At 40.6% G+C, this 24516-nt stretch overlaps 10 protein-coding genes across 10 annotated transcripts; 4 read left to right on the top strand and 6 right to left on the bottom strand.

The window, feature by feature from the left end:
• Window positions 1–1069: 1069 nt before the first annotated feature.
• On the bottom strand, window positions 1070–2506 carry BEWA_047410 (conserved hypothetical protein; the record flags this gene model as incomplete). Its single annotated transcript, XM_004831671.1, has 1 exon — window positions 1070–2506. One exon carries the CDS (start codon window positions 2504–2506, stop codon window positions 1070–1072), a length of 1437 nt encoding a protein of 478 aa, XP_004831728.1.
• Window positions 2507–4218: 1712 nt separating this feature from the next.
• On the bottom strand, window positions 4219–4976 carry BEWA_047420 (hypothetical protein; the record flags this gene model as incomplete). The annotated part of the gene is made up of 2 exons (XM_004831672.1): window positions 4219–4882; window positions 4969–4976. The coding sequence occupies 2 exons, from the start codon at window positions 4974–4976 to the stop codon at window positions 4219–4221; spliced, it is 672 nt and encodes a 223-aa protein (XP_004831729.1).
• Window positions 4977–5090: 114 nt separating this feature from the next.
• BEWA_047430 (hypothetical protein) lies at window positions 5091–6213 on the bottom strand (the record flags this gene model as incomplete). The annotated part of the gene is made up of 3 exons (XM_004831673.1): window positions 5091–6054; window positions 6119–6150; window positions 6184–6213. 3 exons carry the CDS (start codon window positions 6211–6213, stop codon window positions 5091–5093), a joined length of 1026 nt encoding a protein of 341 aa, XP_004831730.1.
• Window positions 6214–7533: 1320 nt separating this feature from the next.
• Window positions 7534–8322, top strand: BEWA_047440 (hypothetical protein; the record flags this gene model as incomplete). The annotated part of the gene is made up of 1 exon (XM_004831674.1): window positions 7534–8322. The coding sequence occupies one exon, from the start codon at window positions 7534–7536 to the stop codon at window positions 8320–8322; it is 789 nt and encodes a 262-aa protein (XP_004831731.1).
• A 940-nt stretch (window positions 8323–9262) lies between these two features.
• BEWA_047450 (hypothetical protein) lies at window positions 9263–10456 on the top strand (the record flags this gene model as incomplete). The annotated part of the gene is made up of 1 exon (XM_004831675.1): window positions 9263–10456. One exon carries the CDS (start codon window positions 9263–9265, stop codon window positions 10454–10456), a length of 1194 nt encoding a protein of 397 aa, XP_004831732.1.
• A 984-nt stretch (window positions 10457–11440) lies between these two features.
• BEWA_047460 (signal peptide containing protein) lies at window positions 11441–11938 on the top strand (the record flags this gene model as incomplete). Its single annotated transcript, XM_004831676.1, has 1 exon — window positions 11441–11938. The coding sequence occupies one exon, from the start codon at window positions 11441–11443 to the stop codon at window positions 11936–11938; it is 498 nt and encodes a 165-aa protein (XP_004831733.1).
• A 294-nt stretch (window positions 11939–12232) lies between these two features.
• On the bottom strand, window positions 12233–13801 carry BEWA_047470 (conserved hypothetical protein; the record flags this gene model as incomplete). The annotated part of the gene is made up of 1 exon (XM_004831677.1): window positions 12233–13801. One exon carries the CDS (start codon window positions 13799–13801, stop codon window positions 12233–12235), a length of 1569 nt encoding a protein of 522 aa, XP_004831734.1.
• A 915-nt stretch (window positions 13802–14716) lies between these two features.
• On the bottom strand, window positions 14717–16204 carry BEWA_047480 (conserved hypothetical protein; the record flags this gene model as incomplete). The annotated part of the gene is made up of 1 exon (XM_004831678.1): window positions 14717–16204. The coding sequence occupies one exon, from the start codon at window positions 16202–16204 to the stop codon at window positions 14717–14719; it is 1488 nt and encodes a 495-aa protein (XP_004831735.1).
• A 1767-nt stretch (window positions 16205–17971) lies between these two features.
• BEWA_047490 (signal peptide containing protein) lies at window positions 17972–18534 on the bottom strand. The gene has a single exon (XM_004831679.1). It carries the CDS (start codon window positions 18515–18517, stop codon window positions 18044–18046), a length of 474 nt encoding a protein of 157 aa, XP_004831736.1. The 5' UTR covers window positions 18518–18534; the 3' UTR covers window positions 17972–18043.
• Window positions 18535–21144: 2610 nt separating this feature from the next.
• On the top strand, window positions 21145–24273 carry BEWA_047500 (hypothetical protein; the record flags this gene model as incomplete). Its single annotated transcript, XM_004831680.1, has 3 exons — window positions 21145–22996; window positions 23060–23273; window positions 23352–24273. 3 exons carry the CDS (start codon window positions 21145–21147, stop codon window positions 24271–24273), a joined length of 2988 nt encoding a protein of 995 aa, XP_004831737.1.
• Window positions 24274–24516: the final 243 nt, after the last annotated feature.

Genomic DNA, 24516 nt, shown 5'->3' on the forward strand with positions numbered 1-24516 from the left:
GGTCCACTGGCAGTATCTCCAGGTGGTATGTTTTCACACCTATTGTTAGTAGATTCTTCATACCTATGCCAACACCCGTCATCATTCTTGCAGGAGTAACAGTAAGTGTCCTCAGGCTTCCCTCCTGGCTTGGGAGTAGACTTCTTGGTGCAGATGAGTAGAGATCCTCTGTCTTGCCATTGTACAAGCCTTCTCATGGTATACCGCCGCGTCATTAAAGCTCCTTCGATGTCACCTGTCTCTCCATTGTTCTTTCATTCTGGCCGTGTATCTCCATGTAGATCCTACGTACCTTCTTTGTCTTCTCCCATCTTTGTCATCCCTTTACCTGACAGAATGCATTGACTAGACAGTTTGTCGTTTATGCTCCAAAGTCGGTCAGTCAAAGCTGACAAAACTGCATGCAGTGGCCGTCTAACTCTCCTGTATAAGTATCATGTGAGTTCATTTGCCGGAGATGCATAAACAAGAGGGGAGTCTCTACCACCTACCAAGGGTAGGAGAACAAACTGCATCGTCTATAGAGGTCATATCGTCTGAGGTCTCACAGCGTTCCGCATGCATCTGAGATACACTCAGGAAAGTACCTTGGCGATAAATACGAATACAAACACGTTATAATGACAAGAGAGGTAATTTTGTGGAGAGAAATAGAGATTAACAGCAATACAAGATGTACCGGGATTAAGTTCATAGGCTAAAGGGCGGGTTCGTTTCAGAAGAGTTTATCCTTCAAACCCTCAAAATTCGACAAACCAACGGCTGGGAGCATTATTACATTTATCCGTACGTTGTTTTCATCATTTTCCAAATCATTAGGCCAAATCCAAACGTATTATGCCTAAGAATTTTGGTTACAAAATAGTCAATGTGCAGTGAGTGTTCAATTTTTTGCAATATTACGCTCACTGTATACGAATATTGGCAAAGCTGAAGCTACTATAAAGACATTGGTACTCCTAAACTGTGGTCATTAACTCTATAATTCTCATTATTAAAAATATAAAGTGTAATGAGTTGAGATGGCGTGCACATTTAGCACGGACTGACGAGTGTGTATATTTTACAGTTAGTAAGGAGGCACAAACGGATATGGTGTGCATTCGACCTCTTCTTTCTTCTTAATGAATGGTAGATCAAAGAAGGGATCTTCATCTTCAGGTGGAGTATCTTCATAGACAATAAAGAGATGCTCCTTCTTTCCGAGAATGGTGCCCCTGATATCCCTTGTATAAGACGTCATGCAGGTTCTATAGGCACCTTTGGCTGAACTCGAGTACCAGTACCAGAATGCCTTTTTTGTGGTAAAGTGTTTGGTAGGCCAGTTGTCTCTATCTTGTTCAGCCTGTCTATACGTTGTGAGATACCCGTTGCCCATGAATGCAAAACTTAGCATGGCCAAAGAAAATCCAAAGGCATTAACAGTAGCCATTGCCGGGTTATTACTTCCTGTTTGCATAGCAGCTCCACCCATTCCAGCGGCTCTAGTCGTCTGAACGCACCAATCATATAATATTGTAAAAACAGCAATCATGCAGCCACTTTTCATACCAAAAAATTCTGAGACCCCTGGATAGTGCAAAGACAGGAGAAACAACAGTCCAAGTAATAACTCTATTAAATAAAAGGCCCATGCACTATGCCATCCTTTCCATGGTTGATTTGGACCAAGATTTGCACCACCCTGAGACATGGCAAAGATAGTCATACCTGGTATTGTGCTTGTGAATAAGACAGCCATTGAAATCTTAGAACCAGGACCCATTCCAATAAATTTGTAAGGAGCAATAGCAGGATAGAAGAGATTTTGCATTCCGAATCCCAAAGTAGTCAACATAATTGGAGATAAGGCCTTACCTATTCCATTAAAATTAGTACTTCCACCAGTGATATTAGCATCTGCATATGCAACTGACCACAATATTGCAGATATCCCAGATACAAACACTACAAGTGATAATTGTCCGACAATTAACTTGTATGGAATATTTGTGACCATCCATGCCTTTGCAATCTTTGTGAACAAAAACTGGTAAGCGGAAACCATGACGGCAGATAACTGGATAGAACCTACGTAAAAGGGCATATCCTTCCCTATTACAGCCGGAAGGCAGACGTTATTTGAACCGTATACAATCGATGCGAAAATGATCGCACAGTAGTAGTACATAATGTGTCCCTTTTTCCCTCCATTGTAATATATCAGTAGCAGAGCTAGGAAGGATAGACAATATAACCAAATGGATACCGTAGAAACAATGTTAAGGCCCTTTTTAAATTCCTCAATGCTAAGTACTGGTATATTAAGAAGAAGCGATCCAATGAATGTAGACAGCCTGAATGCAATAATAGTCCTGTTAATGTACATTCCCACGTAACTCCTGGGAAGCATAAACCTGTCCACCGCATAACTCCCAGAAGAAACCATGAGAATGAACAACTGAGAAGAAGTAAAGCCTGCCAAGAAGGCAGCCGCCTGTTTCTTCCCGTCAGACATACTGTTCATCCCATAGACACTTGTAACTAGTTATAATTTCCAAGTGCTGGTGCCTTAAGACACTCATTTAACGGCTCCTGATTCTCATCTTGTAGAAACGTTCTAGACAAAGTAGGTGACTATGCATAGTTAACAGTACTAGACATGAGAGATGGTAGTCAATACAGCCTCTGTAATCCATACAAACCAAACTTTGTCACGTTTTCCAAGAGAATACAAGATGGGAGTGATCCTATTCCTGGGCCAGGAAGAACGGATTCTATGCCCCATGGTAGCGAGGAAAATTCTTCTTCAGCGAAGAAAATTATTCTCTTTTCTTCTCTAAATGTTTTGGCGTTTATTTACTCTTTGGTGCCAATACAAGTCTGTCTACCATCTTGTTTCCTCTCCAATTCCTCTGTATTCTCCTCTGTCTAGTCATCCCTGGAGAGTTTCAGAGACCTTAATAGACATTATTCAATGGGCCCAGTCTATTGATATTTTCGTTAGAGTTTTTAAAGCTTTGCAAGTTACCCCTGCATGTTTGGTTTTAGCGGTGGGTATGAGCCCCTACTGACCTGCATAATGGATCACTTGGACTGAGCGTAATCGTGGAATTCTAGTCAAGTTGGTACTTCATTATTACAGGCCGTTTCTAAGATTTTTAGGGCACAAATAGGTACGTATTAAAGGGCATGTGTTACCAATCTGGTTGTAATAAATAGAGGCAAAGTGTTTGCTCCCATGACCTCCACGAGCTTCTGGTATTTTCTCTGTTTGTTTTTACAAGAGAAACGAATTTGCTCTTTACTCCCCTTGTAGGCAATTTTCCACATTGAAGGTTATACATGTCTTCTAGTCCCTGGTGCATCGCGTGCTTTAATGGTCTCTGGTCATCTTATTGGTACCATATTGCAGTTCACGTGGCAAGCAGATGGTAGATTTATGTCCTTTGGCTCGTGTGTAGGTAAATGGCCTACTATAAAACAACAAGATGTTTAAATACACTATTCGTGTCGCTAATGCCCATTTTTGGAAGAACTTCCGTAAAATTCCAGGAGACTTGGCTTTGGGTGTAAAGAAGCTTTGACAGGGATCCCTACATTCACAAACTGTCTAAAGATGGTATAGGATAACTACTTTATTCAAATAGTGCGTGAATATAAAGCATTTTAATGGTATTTTGGAGTTAGGATGTCTGCATTTCCGGAATATTTAAATCTGTCCAGTGGTTCCGTTGTTGCTCAAAAATGCCCTCATTCACCATTTATCTCAAGAATATTTCTGCATTTTAAAGTGAGCTTAATTTTAATAGGTTACTGCATTTATCTAAGAACTAAAAAGGCCTTTGGTCCATCGGTTTCCCTTCCATATAGTAACCGACTGTGTCTACCTTGTGCTCTATAGATACTTCTATTTCTGTCACATTTTGATGGTATTTGAGATCCTCTTCCATGTTCATTTCATAGATCTCGGACTAACTTACTCCTTATTTTCTAGATTTTATTTCTCAATAGGCAGCCCTTGGACCTCTCACCTCTGCTGCATATACTCCTCCCTATGGTCGGATAGCTTACTGTGTTTGCCATACAGCATTATAAGAAAACGAGAATGGTGTAGACCAAGAGTTAAAGTGAGAGACTCTCTAGCATTCCAGTATACCAACAAGAGAGTAGTCCAGAGGGAGTCTAATGGGCAAGGATAGGAGAGCATACTAGAAGAGTGTCTTTAGTAGTGTTCTACTATACAGCGGTGCTAAAAATAGTACTCACTCTCCTAATTATACTCCAGCTTGGATTAAGGAAGAAATTTGCAGTTTCAGTCACTCCGGTAGCAGCTAGTGGAGTTAAAACAGAAGCCGCCGTTTTTGTCCCGGAAGAAGTTTGTTGATTTATTGCAGGAGCATTTTCCGGAATTTCACTAATTATTTCCACAATTGTAGGGTCCTCAGACGGATTAGGTGGTGACATATCCTTTCCTTCCTTTTCCCAAATAGCGCCCTTCCTATAAGATTTCTTCCACCATGTGCCTTTAGTGGAACGTTCATCATCTTCCGGAGGTATGTAAATAATAAGAGGAGATCCATTTTTGCCAGGGTGAAAGTATACATACAAGTATTCTATTCCTTTCGGAAGGGTAATACCTGTCTGAGGAGCATTTCCAATAACAAATGAAGAAGCAGAAAAATGACCCTCTTCCGCAATATAGTGTTTGTAAAAACTATACTGTGCATAATTCTTCTGTTTCTCTACTTTAATCTGGACTTCACAAATGAAACAATTATATTTAGAGTCACTAGAAAGTTCTATTTTGTGAGCTTTATTCCTCTTAGATCTTTGCTTAAGGAGATCAGTTGCGAGTGTGGTAGAATTTATTGAATTATTTCTTTCCCAATCATTTATAGATCTATACGTATAATATATATCTTTGTCTCCAAATTGGATTATCAAAGGAGTTGCAAGACTCTCAGATTTATCAAGAAAAAAGTATACAGCAACATTTTTATGCTTTCCCAACTCAGCATTAAAACCGACTAAATCAACATCATTCTGTTTAATTTTTCCAATGTTAATATTGTTCTCGGATCGGTGAATTACCTTGTAGAATAGTCCTTTCACAGTGTGTAACACTCTTGACTTTGAAATGGTTGATTTGATGATTCAATATATGTAATTTTGTAGAAGTTAGAAGAACCAACTTGGCCCTTACTACCACGGAACTGTATATTATAATCCTCAGGCCGGTATGCACTACTATCTGACCGAGAAACATCTATTGTAACTTTTGGAGTGGAGAGTTTCTGGAGATTCTGAATATTGGAAGGAATTTTATCTTCAGTATTAGGGGCTTGAGTTAAGCTATCTTCATTCTTCCAATCATTATCTCCAATGTATTTACTAAACCATTTACTTACTGGACTAGAGATGTAAAAAAGCAAAGGAGTTCCAGAGGACTGAGGATAAAGGTATACGCTAATACCAGTGATATCCTTTGAAGCAGGTATTCCTGTCTGCTCCACAGCTCCAGCAAAAAATTTGGAGATGGAGTACTTAGAGATGCTATCTATAGTATGCCAATAATTAGAGAGTCCTGAGGGTGTCCTTGGTTGTACAGAAATTTCCACGTCGCACGTTGACACCAAACACCTATAACTATTTTTCTTGGTATGAGTTTGTGAGAGGTCAACTTGATGGGCCTGATTTCTTTTACAGTTTTGTTCATCTAACTTCTGTCTGAGAGTAGTAGATGTTATATGTTTCTCACTAGTCCAAGTACTGCTATCACTTGTTAGATAGTACTTTTCATCATTTCCTAGTTTAACAAGTAAAGGGTTAATATACCCAAGATCCCATTCCCAAAAATAGACAGTTACACTTTTATGAGTTCCCGCATCAGATAATCCAGTGGTAGGTTGCCTTTTATACGTTATAGCTTTAATTGCGTTACCATTGTTTGGCTTGTGTTCACATTTTATATATCCTTCCAAGCCTTTAGGATTTTTAGTCTCAGTGACAGTTACCTCGTCGTTTGAGGCACTACCGTAATTGTATGTATATTCATTTGCTACACCAGTTGGACTAAGTGTACTAGGGTTGTGTCCAATGTCAATAGTGACATCCTCTTCGGTCTTATTATGATAACTGCAACAATAAGTTCCTGCTCAAGGGGCTCACCTGAGAGCTGATTAGATCGAAGGTTATATATACTCCAACCATTGTCATCTCCCTTAGTTTCATGATACTTATAAGTACCACCTTTCTCCCCAATTTCTATGAGAATAGGCTTGTTGTGATTAGGGTCTCCGAACCAATACCATATAGAATAGTAGTAAATAGGTTCTTTAGGTCTTATATCAGGCACATTGCTGCTTCCAGACTGTACTTTTTCGACAGTGAAAGGAATAGTAGTAGATGCTACATGTGTGAACTTATAGAAGCCAGAACCTTGAGGATCCTCAGACTTTTCCAGTCTAACATCTCGGTTAGTAGATCCAGCTCCTTGTCCAGTATTCTTTTGTATGTTAATGGTGACGCCGGATGAGGACGTGATCCTGGGCTACTACCTAAGAGTGTCAGGTTGTTAGTTCTCAGATGCTAATTCATCCTCCATGTTCAAGGTGACTACTTCCACTTAAAGAATGTTCAGTAGACGCTACATCTCTATCAACCACTTCCTCCATTAGTCTTCCGTACACAGTTCCTATCTTTAGAACTAACATCATGTGCATGGATAGTCACGCAAAGGAACCTGTTACGCGTTACTCTATTCCTCTATGGTTGCTCTATAAATCTACAAGAAGTCCTCATTACGGAGCTTAAACAGTGTATTATTCCCTATAGATAGACGAAGAAATGGTCTACCGTAAAAGGTGTAAGTAAATCATGAAATCACCCAGTTTAACCGGGTATACCAGAGTGTTTAAGCAGAAAATAAGTCCATTCTCTGGTCCAATTCGGTCACAAGTTTAATGTGCAGTCCACGTAAAATGATGTCGTAAGTCGGGATAATTATCACCACTAATCTCCATTATTTTCTCAAGCAGAGGAAAATTCTCTCTAAACCCGCCAGTTTTCTGTTCATAACATTCAGTCAGTATAAATAGTTGAGTAGACTCTTTATGGGATGTATGAAATGAGGAATTAGGCGGGGGTGTCTACACACTTCTAGAGCTATGGCCGGTACGGCTAGTATAGACACTAATGCAGTTTTATGAGGATAGAGAATGCAGTTATAATACACCTGAATATACAATGTGAGTAAAAGCTGGTGAATGTATTGAGAATTAACATGGATGATGCTCTGGACACTGACAAGGCAGAAGACACAGGCTCGATGATCATCACTAACACTGCCCTTTCTTGCGTTATCTGGATACTTCCAAATTTTGATACAAGTAGGACAACATAAAGTAGTTGGAACGACTGGAAAGCATGAGGATGAGTCTGTTTAAAGGAAAACTTCATTATTCCCCTCAGTCGGATGACCTCTAAACTAGCGCATATTAACCTTTTACCCGTGCAATAGATGATACACTTACAAGTACGGCACTTTTAATAATGGCATGTTCACTATACCTCCTAAATTCCTTACGATGGCCCTCTGGGATACACTTTCAGCACAGAGAATCCCTTGAGAAAGCAAAGGCATTGATTGGAGAATCTGGAGAGGATACTTCTCTAAATATCTCTCATCCGAGTAGAATACTGTGCCAATCCTTCGACTACACCTTTGACGGTAATGCCATAAGACTCATTGTTCCAAAGAAGGGTGTTAGCGTCTCCAAGCTTGCGAACGGCAGTGAGGCTATCTGGATTCCTGAAGATGGAGAGACATTTGGCCATGCCAGAGTTTATCTCAATAAGGATGGTAAACCTGAACTGGTCCTTCTAGTAACTACTTCATCTGGCACTTCTAAGGAAACTTATCTTGAACTTAAAGATGGTAAATGGGTATCCTGTGATGATCATGATGCAAAGATGAAAACTTTGAAAGTTATTACAGAATGGATATCAGATTCGACCATTGATCTCTCTGCTTCTAAGGACACTAAAGAGTGCATCACTTTTGAGACTGACATAGTGGGTATTACTACTAGACACTTTTATCCAAAGGCTGGATATCTTGCTGTAAAAGTAAATGATGGGACTAGGTCCATATGGGAACCCACAAAGCCTGGTAGTAGATATGGATCAGAAGAAGACTTTGATGGCTATGATTACTGCCTTTCTTGCCTTGTTTATAGGAAAGAGAATGTAAGACTACTTGAGATGATTGTGGTGGAAAGATTATCAAGGAGATGGAAGTACTTTGAAAAGAGTGGTGAAGAGTGGATGGACTTCCATTGAGAAGAAAGAGTATGATCATAAATTTGCTGAATTGGAATATCTCGCACAAAAAGACTTATTCAATAAGCTAAGGGACCTAAAGATGGAACAGTCTACTACTCCAGAGTCTAAATACTGACTCGCATATGCTCAATATATAATGCAGTATATAGCCTACTAGGCACTACAGACTCACAATTTACATCGCCTAAACACTGGCTGGAAGCCTCAAATCTAGATGTGGCAAGAATGTTATGCCCGGTCTAACAGCCAAAAGGCGCTTGACAATGGCATGTTGCGAAACAAGGATAAATTTATAAAGAGGAGGCAACGTCTTATAGGTCCTGGAGGTTCTACGTTAAGGGCTCTGGAGCTTCTCATAGAGTGTTATATTCTTACCCAGGGACAGACGGTCTCAATAAAGGTTCCAAACGCAGAGACGGATCGAGGGAAAGAAAGTCCAGACGGCTATAATGGATGTCTGGTAGAATATAAAGGATAAAAGTTCCAGTAAGTCTCATTGCAGACATTACACATTCTTTAGGACCCTTGAGGGACTGTCGACTAAATCGTAACAGATTTTGTGTACATGATTCTCATTACATGATCTTTGCTATTTGTGGGCTCGGTGGAATTTTATGGAGAGTGTATAGACGAACTAATTTCTACTGACGTGAGTGTTGACTGTACTACTGAGGACTGTGTTGACAGTTGTTCATCTTGTTCTGTGGATAGTCTCTCTGACGGTGAGCTAGTTGTGAGGGAGGATGAATGGTTGTCTATGGATGAGGAGGTACGACTAGATGAAGGAACTACTTGATCCAGATGTGGCACATAGCGACAAGGCTTTATGTAGAGGCAAAACTCTGAACATGGAAGATGGGTGAGAATCATGATGGAACTGTAATATCAATGTCTAAGAACCTGTCCAGATCATCATGGTTTGTACTCCCTATAAATAATGGCAAAAGTAGTCATTGATCTCTCACAAAAACGAAATGATGGTAATCCTATCACATATCAAGCAAGTACTTCTACCGGAACTGGTAAGCAAATTACCGTCAAAAAAACCTCTGAACCTCCTGGATCTAATTTCTACAAGTACACCCATAGAGACTCTACCGGGGAACCATTCACACTCTTAGAAGTTAAAGATGATAGTAGTGCAAAGATCCCTGTTATAGGTAGGATTGAAAGGGTAACCTCAGTTTCTGCCCATTACTGGGCTAGTGATACTAGTAAGTCACTCATAGTAGGAGTTACCACAAAGGGTGGAACTACATATTATTCCAAGGATAATAATAGTAGTACTGGTTGGATTGGACAACATCAACTCTCTGGTGAAGCCCTTGAGACTAAACTTGACAACCTAAACTGTTTGTTCAACCGAGCAGTTGCCATAAATCTTACAGAAAATGCCCATGGAACAGGAAATAAATATTGTTGTACTTACCATAGTACCAGTACAGGAAAGATCTCCGTTACTAGCGGAAAAGTTTCTTGTGAGATACATAAGAGCACAAGTTCTGTTCCCTACTTTAAACATGATGTTGACCAAGGAATATTAGTTGCTGGTATATACTATAGGGATCGTTCTAATAAAAAGAGAATAAATATTCCTAACCTCGAAAATTCTGGAAATAGTTCCCTCACCGTTTATGCATTTTACTGTAACGGTAAGAATCCTTTATTAATATACGTTGAAGGTGGAGACAAAGTTAAAGGATGGTACCAGAATGGTAATGGAGATGAAGAATGGAAAAATGTCTCCGGTAAACTCCAAGGCATAACACCCATAAATTTCGGTAGCCTTAAATGTAACCAATGGAATGAGCTCGTGACTGTACTCAAGAGTACAGGTGGATGTAGCAGCTATAAACCGTGCCCTGAACCTCCCAAAGCTGCTTCTCAAAAAAATCCTGATCCTCCTGAACCTGCTAGTCCTCAAGCTTCTGCTGAAGAATCTACTCCTACTGCTCAAACTGCTAGTCAAACTACTGGAGAAACTGCTAAAGTTACTGGTGCTGAGCCTTTTGCTTTCGCTACTCTTGGATATGCCTTATCTGGTTCTCTTGCCGGAGCTGGCGCAACATTTTTTGGAGGATGGAAGCTTTATAATCGCTATAAGGGAGATCATTGGGTTAGACAGATTTGAGACTCTATGGATGGATACTCTCCAGTAGGGAGACTAGGGAGTATGTACTGAGTAGTTGGTCTTAATTTGTTGGTTTGTTTTTGTTTCATGTTAGTTGTTTCTGTTCTTGTTGGGTCATTGTCTGTACTATGCTGTTAACCTCTCTTCCTTGGGCTCCCATAGGTAACTACTCTCCCTCCGGCTAAAGCCTACGGGGAAGTGTATACTCGCCCATTCGCTTCGCTCATGTAGTCTCCATTCTCACCTTGGCATGCAGCAGCTCTTTTAGCCTTTCAGGTTCTCCATTCATCTAATACTCATTCTTTTGGACTTTTCATTCGTACAGCTCTTTGAGATTATCCGGAACCGTCTGTTTAACTGCCTCTAGCAATATATATTAATTAAGCTATCCTGGGCGTATTTACTGCTGAGTGGACTGTGTATCCTTGGGGATCCTCAACTTTTCACTCTCTGTAACAGCGCACTTATAGAAATACTATGGCCAAGTTGGTTAATGTAGCACTACTAAAGGAAGAAGAACGTGGAACTCATTCAGTTTAGAAGCTGGGCATTTGGACATCTTCCCAGTCTCTTCCTTCAGCCATCCCCGTTCATCCCAAACCAGAGGTGATTTACAAACCATTACAACTGTCTATGTATGCCATGTACCGGGCTGGCGAATTTTGAGGTTAAGATTCCGGCCAAGAGTGTTATTTACCCCCACCATCTCTCGTTCCTGGGTTCGACTCCCAGTAGGCGAGTCTACAGCATTATTAAAGGAATAAGGGGACTTTTCAGCTCTGCCATATCTCACACTTTTGAGGCTTTTGATCTTCTTTCCATTGTGCTTTAAATGTAAGACGATAGAGGCGCATGCTCGTCGTTTCTTGCTTCAGCGGCCTATAGCTACTCCCCGTTCATGCTTACGTTTTTGCGATTTGGAGCTGTAATTCGTGCCTATATGAATAGTAAAACTTTTATTTGGACGAATATAGAGTATAAAAGATGAAGGTTCTTGCAGTACTATGGACGGTATGTCTAGTGGGACTCTGCCGCTGTGGAGATGATGATGGCGCTAAAGGAGCATTAAAGGGGGCCTTTACAGAAACTCCCGAGGGTCTTTCTCCTGCTGAGACAACCGCGCCCGTTGGCCTTGATATTGCCAAACCTGATGATACAAACTTGGATCTGCATATAAAGGACGGTAGTTGTTTTAAGTACAAGCTATACCTTCCAAAGGATGCCTTTTATATATCTTCCGTTGTAGAAAATGGAGCTCCCATCTGGGAGGCTGAAGAGGATGAAAAGTGTGAAATCGTAGGATCGTTTGAGAAGGAAGACTACGTCCTCGTAACCGTATTTTTAAGTGGTGGTAATAACGATCAGTCCAGGTACTTTGTGAAAACTGGTGGGCAGTGGAAGGAGCTAAAGAAGGAGGAATTGGACAAGAAGATAGAGGAGATGATAAAGTATATCGCTAGTCCAGCTCAAGCTTCTCAGTAGTGACTCCTCATGTATACTCTAAATACACAATGCAATACCATAATTCGATGCCTTGTTCACACTCCGTTAGAGTGTACATGTCTAACTAATGGTAGTCTCTCTTACACTTATAGGCATGAATGATTAGTATCTTTCCAATGCATCCTCCTTATTCCAGGAACATTTTTAGGAACAAGCATGTACCATAAACTAACCATATCAAAGTGCGTGCACAGAAGTAAAACAAATTAAAACTGCAGGGGCGTGAAAATACTGCATTTATAGTGGCGTATAGTTGAAAAATGTTTGCCACAACTATATATCGTGAACTATCTTCATTACTGTAGGATTCTTCGTCTTAGGTGGCTCGCTACTATTATCCATTTCATCTTCATAGACAATAAAGAGAAACTCCTTCTTTGTCTGAATAGCACCTCTAACATCTGTGGTAAATGCGGTTCCTATATTGCCAAATGAAACTTTTGTGGCTGTCCAAATCCAATATCGGAATGCCCTAAAGTTGCCATAGTGTTTGGTAGGCCATTTACTCCGATCCTTCTCATACTTGGAGTATACTCTGAGGTAACCGTCACCCAGAAACGCAAAGATGACTTGTGAGAATGAGTACGAAAAGGAGTTTAGTGTGTCCATCCTAGAGTTCTCTTTACAACCCTGCATGGAGGCTCCGCTCGTTCCAATATTTCTGGTACACTGAGCACAAAAATCATATGTAACTGTGAGAAAACCTAAAAGTGCCATGCTACCCTTTACTGCTTTTGATATACTCCACCCTGGGAAATGAAGGCACCAAAGGAAGATCACTGCACAGAGCATTTGGCATAGGAAAAATAGCCAAGACCAATGCCATCCGGGATATTCTTTCCATGAAACATTTGGAGCTATATTATTCTTCTTTTCCTTCAGGGCAATGATAACCAATGGAGGTATGGCACTTGTGAATAAAACAGTCAACTCTATGTTATAGCCCTTTGTCATTGTAGTGAGTTTGTAAGGGGCTATACCCGGATAAAAGGCATTTTGAAGACCATATCCCAAAGCTACCAGCAAGAGAGGTGACCATGCCTTGCCAACTGCCTCCATGAAACCCTCTTTACATTCCTGAGTGCCACCTTCACTATCACTGCGAACACAGGTACAGGTGTTACCCCCAGTAGAACCTTCTGTTGTACCTGTAGAACGATTATCAGTCTTCTCTGTAGACTTACTCTCTTCGGTCTTCTTCTCTTTACCCTCATCTGGCTTATCATTATCATAAACTGAATACAACATGACAACAGTCAAACTAACTATCGTGATCCCAATGATAATCTGCCAAAAGACGATCCAGAATGGAATGTCAGAGACTGTAATGTAGTTGGTGATCATCAAGAAGGCAAGGTGATATGACGATACTACGATACCAGTTATGGGCAAAGCAGCCATCAGGTATACAATCTCCTTGGAGACGATCTTTACCACAAAAACAAAAGAAGCTCCAAGTACCATAGAGGAGATAGAAATGGTCCAGTAGTAGAGGGTGAGATAGCCCTGTTCCCCTCCAATGCAGTAGACAAAGAGTATGGATGACAAGGATGCTGCTAGGAATATAACACTTGCCTTTCCTACTTGTATGATACCTGGCATTCCAAACTGATCACACATCGTCGCAAGTCCAATGGTGATGAGAGAAAAAATCCTACTGGATATAATCATCCTGTTGATAAAGAGACCCACGTATGCCGATGGAACCTGGAACCTAACCAGCGTGTACCTACTAGCAGAAAATGCTATATGAGGGAGCTGGTACAAGGCCAGTCCAGACAGGAATGCCGTGAACTTCCTCAGCCTATCTCGATTATTAGTCTCTTCTCCTTCCTTACTCATCCTTAACCCTTTATAACCCCTTTAATGCGTCTTCCGGTCCATGTCTCAGGCTAAATCCAAGAAGAATAAAAACCTTGTCTTCCTCATCCTTCCAAAGGAATAAAAGAAAAGACAAGACGAACACATCACTATTCTCTTTGAAATTTTGCAAACATATAACCCATCCTATTGGCTCTGGGTACAGATATAGTACATTTAAAAATAAAGGAAGGAATGAGAGGACCTCGGAGGATTCTCCGGGAACATCTACCAGACCCCATAGCTCATTGCCTGGAAATCGCCTTAGAGCACAGTATTGAGATTTTTCACTAATGCCTATAATAATCTCCGTATTTTATTCTACCGGTATGTCCTCCTCATGCTTATTGCTCTCCAGGTTTTCTCAGTCTATTCTTTGATACAAATTTAATTCTTTTACTCCTAAACGTTTTTTCTAGTATTCTTCCTTCGATCTCATCACCTCCTTAAACCTTTATTCATATATTTAGACCACTTTAGCGGTCTGGCTACCACCAATTTGGAGTTTTATGGCCGTTACAGCCATTCCCTAGTCCTCTATTTAGGTGCCCATTCCTTCTTGCAGTTCCGGAATACACCGTTGCTAGACGTCTTATGAATGAGAATGGGTAATATTAGAATCTAAAGTTTGTCTATTGGCAGGGAAGATGGCATATCTACAAAAGGTGCCAAAGTTGTGATCACCCGTTCTGGAGGCTTACCTGCCTCTCAGTCTCATTCTGCAGTGGTTGTCATTATGGCATATACATTCGCAAGGCTCTCTATGGAGAATGAATGAATCTGAGATACCCTGCATAATTACAACGATGGGAGTGAGTATAGAAATGAAATGAGTTAGGAGTGTTTTAGCGTTGTAAAACTGCAGAGTTGTGAAAAGACTACATTTGTGATGGGAGATTAGTGAAAAATGTGTGCTCCCTTTAAGCTGTGTTTATCTAGAGACTCTTCCTTCTTTTTAATAAATGGAAGGTCAAAGAAGGGGTCATCCTCGGGAGGAGCGTCATCGTAGACAATAAATAGATGCTCCTTTTTAACAAGAATCTCAGCCCTAACATCTGTACTGAATGCACCTTTTAGCATTTTACAAGCCACTTTTGTTGTATTCCAAGTCCAGAACCAAAAGGCCCTGAGTTTTCCATAGTGAGCAGTAGGCCATAAATCTGAAGTTTCTTCCGCTTGGCGATATGTTCTAATGTATCCATCTCCTAGAAAAGCAAATATGACTTGTGTGGTGGAACAAAAGAACAGGTTTAATGTATTCATCTTGGGAGCATCTTTACCTCCCTGCTTGTCAACTCCATTACTTCCTATGCATCTAGTCATTTGTGCAGAGAAATCGTAGAGTACTGTGAAGAATCCGAGACCCCAAATGCTATCCTTTATGGCTCTTGGCATGGCACTATTTGGGTAATGAAGAGTCGAAAAGAAGAGCATTCCACAAAGTATCTCGATTCCGAAGAATGCCCAGGCATAATGCCATGCAGCATCTCCAGTATTCCATTTCTTGTTTGGACCCTTTCCTTTGGATATAAGGTACAAGAATAACAATGGTGGTACAGCACTCGTGAATAAAACCGCCACATCAATCTTGTAACCTCTGTCTATTCCAATGATTTTGTATGGAGCTACTGATGGATAAAACATGTTCTGCATTCCATACCCAAATGCAACCAATAACAATGGAGATAGTGCATGACCTAATGCTGTCAAAAAACCTTTATGTCCTTCACTACCACTACTACTTCCAGAACCACTAGAACCACCTGGAGTCCCTCCATTTCCATACGCAAATATCCATACCACAGTAGTCACCGATATCAGCGATATCGCACATATCAACTGCCAAAAGACTAGCCAATAGTATATGTTTGACAAGTTAAAATACTCAGAAATGACAATGAACGATATGTGATAGGAGGACGCCAGAATTCCGGATATGGGCAGTGCCGCAAGAAGGTAAATGATTTCATTACTGGCCAACTTAACACTGAAGACAAAGCACATTCCGATGATAAGAGCCACTACGACAACAATCCAGTAGTATAGTGTAATGTGACCCTGAGCTCCTCCTGAACAATATGTAAGCAACAACAAAAGGTGGGATAGTGCAACAAGCACGAACAGTCCGATGTTCAGTAATGGAATAGCGGGTCCATTAAACTGTTCATAGAGCGTAGTAACTGTAATCCCAATCAATGAGAAGACTCTATTCGAAATAATCATCCTGTTGATGTACAGGCTGACATATTTCTGAGGAATTTGAAATCTTCCTACCGTAAAGTTACCGGCAGATATTGCAACATGAATCATCTGGTACAAGGCCAGTCCAGACAGGAATGCCACAGCCTTCTTTAGGCCTACATTGCCTCCCTTTTCCTCACCCATATGGCTTTCTTCCTGGACTACTCCAGATCCATATGTCTAGTGATTTTACTCTTGAAACAAGTGCGATATCGTTACGATGCGGTCATTTGAAGTCTCTTGATCTCAGAGTCCTTCTCACTGTTATGTCTCAATGGGAGAGTTGTGTCTATCCTCGCAACTATAGTACTAAGAAATCCGCCATCCTTTGGCTACAATATTATTAAAATGTAAATCAAAAATGTACTCTAGTAGACAAGAGGAATGAGGGACTACCGAGGAAGAATGGAGCCCAGGAAGAAGAGATTCTAGACCCCATAGGTGTAGCCTCGATATCGCTGGTAAATGGAGGTTATTCTACACTTTATGGTCTATCATCATGGTTTCCCTGCGTTCTATCCGTAAACCTCTCTTCTTCCTCCAAAGGCGTGTTTGTTTCGTCTCTCTCTGTCCAGTATAATGGGCATGTCTAACTCCTTCCATTATTCTTTACATTCATTCTTTCGAGCATCTACTGCCATTAATCTGCGTAAAGACCTCATGTATGGTATGAGTTTGTATCTTGACTGCCGGTTCACCTATGAATAGCACATTCTTAGTCTCTCTGGAGCACGAAGAGTCCTGTCTATTCAGTTACATATGTAGTACTTTGTATACCAACATGTTGTACAGGTTTACTATGACAGAGTAGATTCAAGCCTAGTAGGTATAAGAACCTAGAGATGGTCTAGAAGAGACTTGCCTACCTCTTTCTATGAAGTCTCTAAGTACTAACTACTGTCCTTTAACTGCATTAGTAGAGTGTTCAGAGCTTCCATATATGGATAATTAGTGCCACTGCTTAGTATACATGCTCCACCTCCTCTAAATGTGCAATTATCTCCAGTTCAGTCCACCAATTATGTAACATATAAAAAGTTTCTCCAACACTCTCTAATATAACAGGCTTATTCTGACCATCTCTAGTCCGCTGAGACGAAGTGGAGATGAATGGGTATTTCTATCCCTTGCAGTTATAACATTAGCTCTGGATCCATTGCATCTTTAGCCATCAAGAAGAGTCTTGTATAGACTCTCCGTTGAGGGTACACTGCAGATTCCCGGTCCATAAAGTCTAGAATTAGTATACGTTCTTATTCAACTGTATTGACATCATCCTATACTCCACTCTATATCCTTATAAAACTGCATTAGTGTCTCTATAGTAGTCGTACCGGCTACTGCCTAAAATGTGTAAGACATTCCCTGCCTAATTCCTCATTTCATACATCCCATAAAGACTCTACTGAATTAATGAAACTGACTGAATGTTATGAATGGAAAAGTGGCGGATTTAGGGAGAAAATTCCTCTGACTGGGAAAATAATGGAGATTAGTGGTGATAATTATCCCGACTTACGACATCGCCTCTTTCTTCTTCACGGGGTACACATTAAACACTTTTGAGTGGAAACTTTCACAAGATTTTCTACACTCTAGTACTTTGAGAGACTTGAGCATATTTGCGAAGGATCCACCATCCTTGAGTCTCTTATGAATAGACAAGTTGGTCTTATGGACTCGTTCTTCGATCGTATTCATCCATACTGTGTAGACATGAATTGGAGACTCTCTTGTGGCTCTGAGGAATGAGAGTTATCTGCATGATAGGTCACCTGAATTTAGCATAGTAGTTGGCTTGTAGAGGCTTACTCATCATTCTAAGTGGTAAGAGGAAGGATTACAGAGACCTACCATCTACTATGCAGAGACTATAAGGATGTCTTTGACATGTATAGAGAGCGAAACTATGTTCCGGTTGTCTACTTAAAGATGCTTCTACCATTTTGAATGGGTAGTTTTCTCTCAGCATCTTGTACTGCATTATTGTTTGGTATCCTTCTGAGTCTTATTACCATTGTTACTACCTTGTAGATTTAGGTTACTTCCTCCATTTCTGTCTTCATTTGCTGGACTATCACCTGATGGATTCGATGCAGAACTATCTTCAGTGTTATTTACAGTAGTGTTAAAGGGAATTTTTGTGTATTCCTTGTTTTTCATAGTAGGATATGCCATTCCGTTTCCCTTATTATCAATAGCTACTTCAACCCATTTACACCCTTGTCCATCTTTAGCTTTCCATATTTTACTTCTACCGTAAAATATCTCAGTTATTTCTTTACCAGATGCGAGCATATAAATTGTTCCTAATCTCCCATTCAGCGTGCTAAATAGTGATTTATCTGGATTGGCAAGATCAAGGACAGTTGAGTCATCTTTAGTGCTGCCTCCACAACAACTTGCATTGCATAGTCCCAGTAAAGACACTTCCCATAGCAATGCCAGAATCTTCATCTTGAAATACTGAGATTGGGAAGGTAAAGGAAGAATAAGACTGTGGATGGGGTGGAGAAGAACCATTCATTCCCGCATTCACTCCACAAAGGTCATTAATTGATGTTTAAACGAAAACTCTCACAGTTCCTGGATGAGAAAATCTTGGAGAACCTCTTGGTAACATGCTAGTGTGGAGAATGGCTCTGCATTACTACTAAATTTTGGTCTATTCCATAGACAACATTATGCTCACTATCTTCCTTCTAGAGGAATACCTCCTTGATGACAACCTGAAGGAGGTACAAAGGAGGTATTTTCCAGGACTATATTCCCTCAACTCTCTATCCTGTCATTCTCAGTAGTAGAAAAAGAGGATGACCCATCTGTCTAACCTTGACTCCTTGATCGGAATCATGAAATCCAGTAAACTATCAATCCACTGGAGATGTACATGCAAGGCTCTATGGTCTAAACCAACCGGTACATCTCGTCCACCTGATGTTATACATGATCTCTACTAGAAATTCCAGCCTACCAAACCCAAATTTAGCCCAGCGTAAACGTCTACCAAAGCAGTTATGATTACATGAAGAGATGTACCAAAGCCCTGGAATGTGTTTCAGAGGGAGCATGTCGAGTTGTTCCGCTATTACCGGTAGAGACTTGAGCTGTTTCCGTACAACTCCGTTGATGTACCTGGTCATCCTAGTCAAAATTAGAGACTCATTCTCCCCCAAACCTTTATCTTACCTACCCATTTACGAGATTTCTCCCAAAATGGACGGATGGCACAAGAGTAGCAAAATTTCAGCCATGGCCCAGACGGTGGATCCCGGAGACGAAATTCAGGGTATAAATGGCTGCTGTGTTCAAGATATTAAATAAATGGAGGATTATGACTATATTTAGACAAATGGAAAAGAGAGTGGAATTTTCTACGCAAGGAAGGAGGGCAAAGGAGAAATTTCTCCGGAAAGGTGGGAAAATTCCAATAAAAATGCGGTAAAAGTGGTGTTACTATATTTAAAGTTTTAATTGTGCGTAAACTTCCGCAAATTGCGGTGGTTGCGCTCCTATAGAGACGAGTAGACGGGCTGAACCTTCCCGCCCACCAGCTACTTGTGGCAGTCGCATTTTCCGCCTCTAAACACCAAGACAGGATCCTGGGAGTTAAATTTGACTTTTGGGTCTACTGGAGTCTCAAGGGCCACGTATTTGAGGTACAGGCTCTGCTCAGTCATCCAGAATCCACTCGGAAGAGTAGACTATAAAATAGTCGCTTACGAGTATTTTTCCAGGAAGAAGAGAATGAGGAAGGAATGTGCACTTGAACAAACTTTTGGGCTCACAGAAAGACTTGATGAGAGGCTGGTTATGGCTCTTCTCTTTGCCATGGTACTTGTGATGACAGTGGCCATGAGAATAGAGTCAAAGTTTTACAATAAGGACACATACGGAAGGATTTTTAGGTACTTGGCTCAAGATAACCTTGAAAATGAACTTGCATACACTGGGAGCCACTCGGAGGGTACACCAAAGGTTCTACTCATGACTTCAAAAATGGCTCTTTGCAGCTTGACAACATGATTGTCATCGTTTTATAAGCTTTACGGAATCTTATGTGCCTGAAGATAGACGAATGCTCATTGTCATGCTGGTGATGATAGTAGAGCCGGAACTGCCTACAAGCTCACTATAGAAGATCTTTTCTGTAAAATGTAAATCCAAAACTTCTCATGTTATAGACTACCATGTGGATGGATAGAGACTTACTATTAATGCGGTATACTGGAATACCATAATTTGGTATCTTGTTCACACTCCCTTGGAGTGTGCATGCTTAATTAATGGTAGTTCCTTTACATACATAGGCATACTGGTTTAGATTGTAGACTCCTTATGAAACACTGCACATCCATCCATTATTCATCTATAATAGATGAAAGAAGAGTACTCGTTGCACTTACTAGAACAGGAAGATACCTTGTAGTGATGAGAAGATGAGATAGAGACACTCTTTGGACTCCTTAAGAGGCTATGGGATCTGGAAGGATAGACAACCCATGTAGGACATGTACCCAGGGCAGTGTAATTTGGAAACTGACCACCGGACATATTCAGGTGGAACCGAGAAACCTTCAATTTTTAGCAGGATTTTATCTAAAGGAACAGATATAATAAATGAAGGGTTTAACAATGAAGAAACGATTCTCTTCTTTCGAGGCCGACAACACCCCCATCTCTGTACTCTAGATAGACAGGGTCCCTTTGCAGCGCCTTCTCCAGCTGCGGATGATAAGACAGTGCTCATTTAGATGTAGATATATATACGCTGATGGTACAGTCACAACTGGTGACATTATGAGACCATGAAGTACCATGAAGGTTGTGCGAGCTAAAGAGTTGTGGAATGACTACCAGTGAACGGGGATTGTTATAACTTTAACTGTACAAATAAACCTTGGAAATAGGACTAGTACGCTTCCTTGTTCCACAATCTCTACATTCTGTCTATTACCCTAAAAGGGTGCAAGGAACACTCAACGACTATGAAGGATGAAATGGCAGTGATTGGAACACACAAATTCAATGCAGAGAACTTTTTTCATTGTAGCAAATGATAATGCAGTACATCACGGCCTAGAATGGCTGTCTCTATTCTGCAGAAGGAGAGGCTCAAGAAGACAGCCTTGTTCTTTGCTGGACTGGGACACCTTCAGCCTCTACTATTGGCAGCTACAAACTCTGACTACCTACTTGACAGGTTTCTTCTCGAGAAGCGTTGTTCCAGTGAGTATGTCTCTAGGACAATCACCTCACTCATATTCGTAGAGATCATAGCAACTGTTCTCATGGGTGGTTTTGCAGTATGCCTTGGATTATGGCCAGATTATTTCAAGGGTATTTCCAGGGAGAAGGAGGAGGACTTTAGAGGATATCTCACTGTTGCTATCCAATGGGTTCTTTTCCTTGGATACTTGCAGATACTCAAGGCTTTTACATCAGGTGGAGAAAGGGGACATATTCAATGGTTTTACTATTCTCTACTATTTCAACACTTTTTTACCTGTATCATAGGAGCAGGCATTGGATTTATAGATGTGGACAGGGCACTATGGTACCTTATGAACATTCCTGTAGCACCTGTCCTTATCTTCTTCTACCAGATGTTTATCCACATGTGGGCTCGTAAGAGTGGTCTGGCTTACCCGGCGTATCTTGTGGTCAAGAGTCAGATATGGCTAGGTCTCCTCAACTCATTCATTGTCATGGCACTATGGACAGTTGCCTATTTCCCTGGATTGTATAACTCTCAGCCAATTCCAAATGTGGTTGAGGTAAGGATAAAGTTGGATAAAACAGACTCATACGACTGTACTACTAGTGGACCTAATCGTGCTTGCATGCTTGTTAGTGGATGTAAGAATTCTGAAAATGTCAAGTACTGTCATACACCGGATACCTCGGGGCATTTCAAGGATAAGAAATTTATTGTTAAGGAGATACAATGTAGAGGTAAGAGGGTAGAAAAAGTTTCTTTTCCAGAGCATGAATTTTGTTCACATGCAGAGGTCTATCGGTCCAACAGTGATAAAAAGTGGCTCCTAGTTAAGCTTCTGATGGAGGATGGTTCAGCCTACTACTATGCAAATCCCGAAGGAACTTGTGGAAGGTGGTGTGTTGGCAAGTTGCCGAGTAGTCACAAGGTAGAGGATATTGGAAAGATACTCAAGGAGACTAATAATTGTGGTAGTAGCCAAATTAAAGACAGTGGAGAATTCCAAAGTAAGCTACTCAAGGAAGCTTCTCAACCTGGAGTATCTAATAATACCACTTCTTACGCTGATGAGATAGTACTTAATATAAGCAACACTACCAATTATGTCTGTCAATATGAAGGATCTAAAAAGACCGATATTATTGTGACAGTTACCGAAGATAAGACCCTTGTACCCTCTGGCCTGCAAAATTATACCTGCTACACTCATCGGCCTAGTGTAAGCTGTAAGCTAGATAAGGATCTTAAATACCGGAACGGTCAACCTTACCCGTTGCAAGATTCTAATGATGAGCTTAAAGACAAGAAAGTTGACCACATTCATGTCTACTGTAATACTTCTGCTGGACACAGGACTGACCTTCTTGTGATAGTTACTGGCGATGGAAACAAACACTACTACTGTCAGAATGAGCACGGCCAAGTAACTGGTACAAAGCTTCAGGATGGAAGGTATGTATCCGATGAGTGTCTTAAGAATATACTAATCTTTATCCAAGTTTGCGATGGTAAACTTCAGAATGCTGGAGGTCTTACGAATCTTAATAGTAATGATAGCTACAGTAAATATATTTCTAGTGAAAAACCCAAGAATACATCATCAAGTTCCCCTCATAGCCTTACTCTTGACCTGGGAAACAAGTATCCGTATATATGCACAAATAATGGATATAAGGATGATAATAATAAGACTCTTGTAGGCGTTACTGGATTTAGAGGTACGTCGAGTACTACCGACCCTCCTTCTGGCTTCTGTAAGTACGTTCATAAGATGGATTCAGGATATAAGTTTTGTCCGGACAAGATTACTCATACCGGAATTGTGGACTCTGGAAATCATCATATGTTAGACCTCAGACCATGTATAAAAGGAATCGTGGACGAAGTAGCAGTATATTATGAGAATCCTATGAATGATCCTCTCCTGCTTTGCATCAAGAAAAATGATAAATCCTACTGCTATTACTGTAAGGGAGAGGATGAATGCTGGTACAGGTATGTTTATAAGGAGGATAAAGACTGTAAGAAGGTAGATACTCAATTGAATACCCTGCTAAATACACTTAAAGGCAGGTCACTCACCAGCAAGAATTACTCCAGCGTTAGGAGCGCTAAACTCCAATCTGACCATCTAAACTACGACTACTGGAAAGTGTTGGGTAATCATGATGATGGCTCATGGTGGAATCCCCTGTACTGGCGTCTATCTGGTACCTTCATGCCACTCCTTATGCATGGTTTAGCAGTTGGAGCAATGGGTTCAATCTATCCTAATTTGGTTCCCAAGACTCTGGTATCTGCTAAGTGTGGTGGTGCATTTAACGTCACCAGTATGTTCTTGGCACCACTTCCTCATATTTTTAATCTCATATTTCTTGAGACTAAGAGTAAAGCATTTGCCGGCAGTGACTGGACTGTAAAACCATGGTACCTTACTTGGCTTTTGTATATACCATACTTTTTGTCATTCCTACTCATCATCTTTAACATTCACTACCCACGTTGGCGTACCTGTTGTTATATCAGAAGTCACACTTGGTTGGAATTCCTCATTATGCTTTCTGTTAGTTTCACCAATGAAATTCTCCTGGCAACAGCAAGAGGTGGTATCATGGACCAGAGAAGTGGAAACAGACGTCTAGGAGGAGATCGTGAAGGTTTGAAGAATGATCATTCTCTCTTTAATAAAATAGCTCCTTTGATGTCACTTTCTTATATACCATTTTGGTTGACGACTTCTCCAATGATAAAGAGTTATGCTCATAGTGTTGATCAGTACTTGTCTGATAAGGATAGGGCTTCTTGGCCTACTTCATGTTGTGGCTTTTGGGCTTCCTGGAGATATTGGTGTAAATGTGGTTGTCGTGGTCTCTATACTAGTCTTCCTAAACTATTGACTTTTAATATGAGGACTGCGTTGACTCATAAGGATGACCGTTTGTTTGTTTTGGTTACTTCTGACTTGCCCAAAGAGGAATGGTTTACTGATTGGTAACAAAGTAACAGGTGGGCTACCTACGGTGCCATACCAATTTGCCATATTAGACATTTCAAAGCGTTATGAATATTTTAATAGCCGCAGTAAAAGGAACTGTAGAGAGTTTTAATAAAGGTGGAGCCAATACCACACACTCGGATAATGGAAGTGCTCCCAAACAAAACTACTGTAGATAATGATTCCGGTAGTTCACTAAATCAGCAGAATTCACAAGATACAGAATGATAAAACACATTAATT

This window comes from Theileria equi (assembly GCF_000342415.1).
Source record: "Theileria equi strain WA chromosome 4 map unlocalized gcontig_1105316255041, whole genome shotgun sequence".
NCBI lineage: Eukaryota > Apicomplexa > Aconoidasida > Piroplasmida > Theileriidae > Theileria > Theileria equi.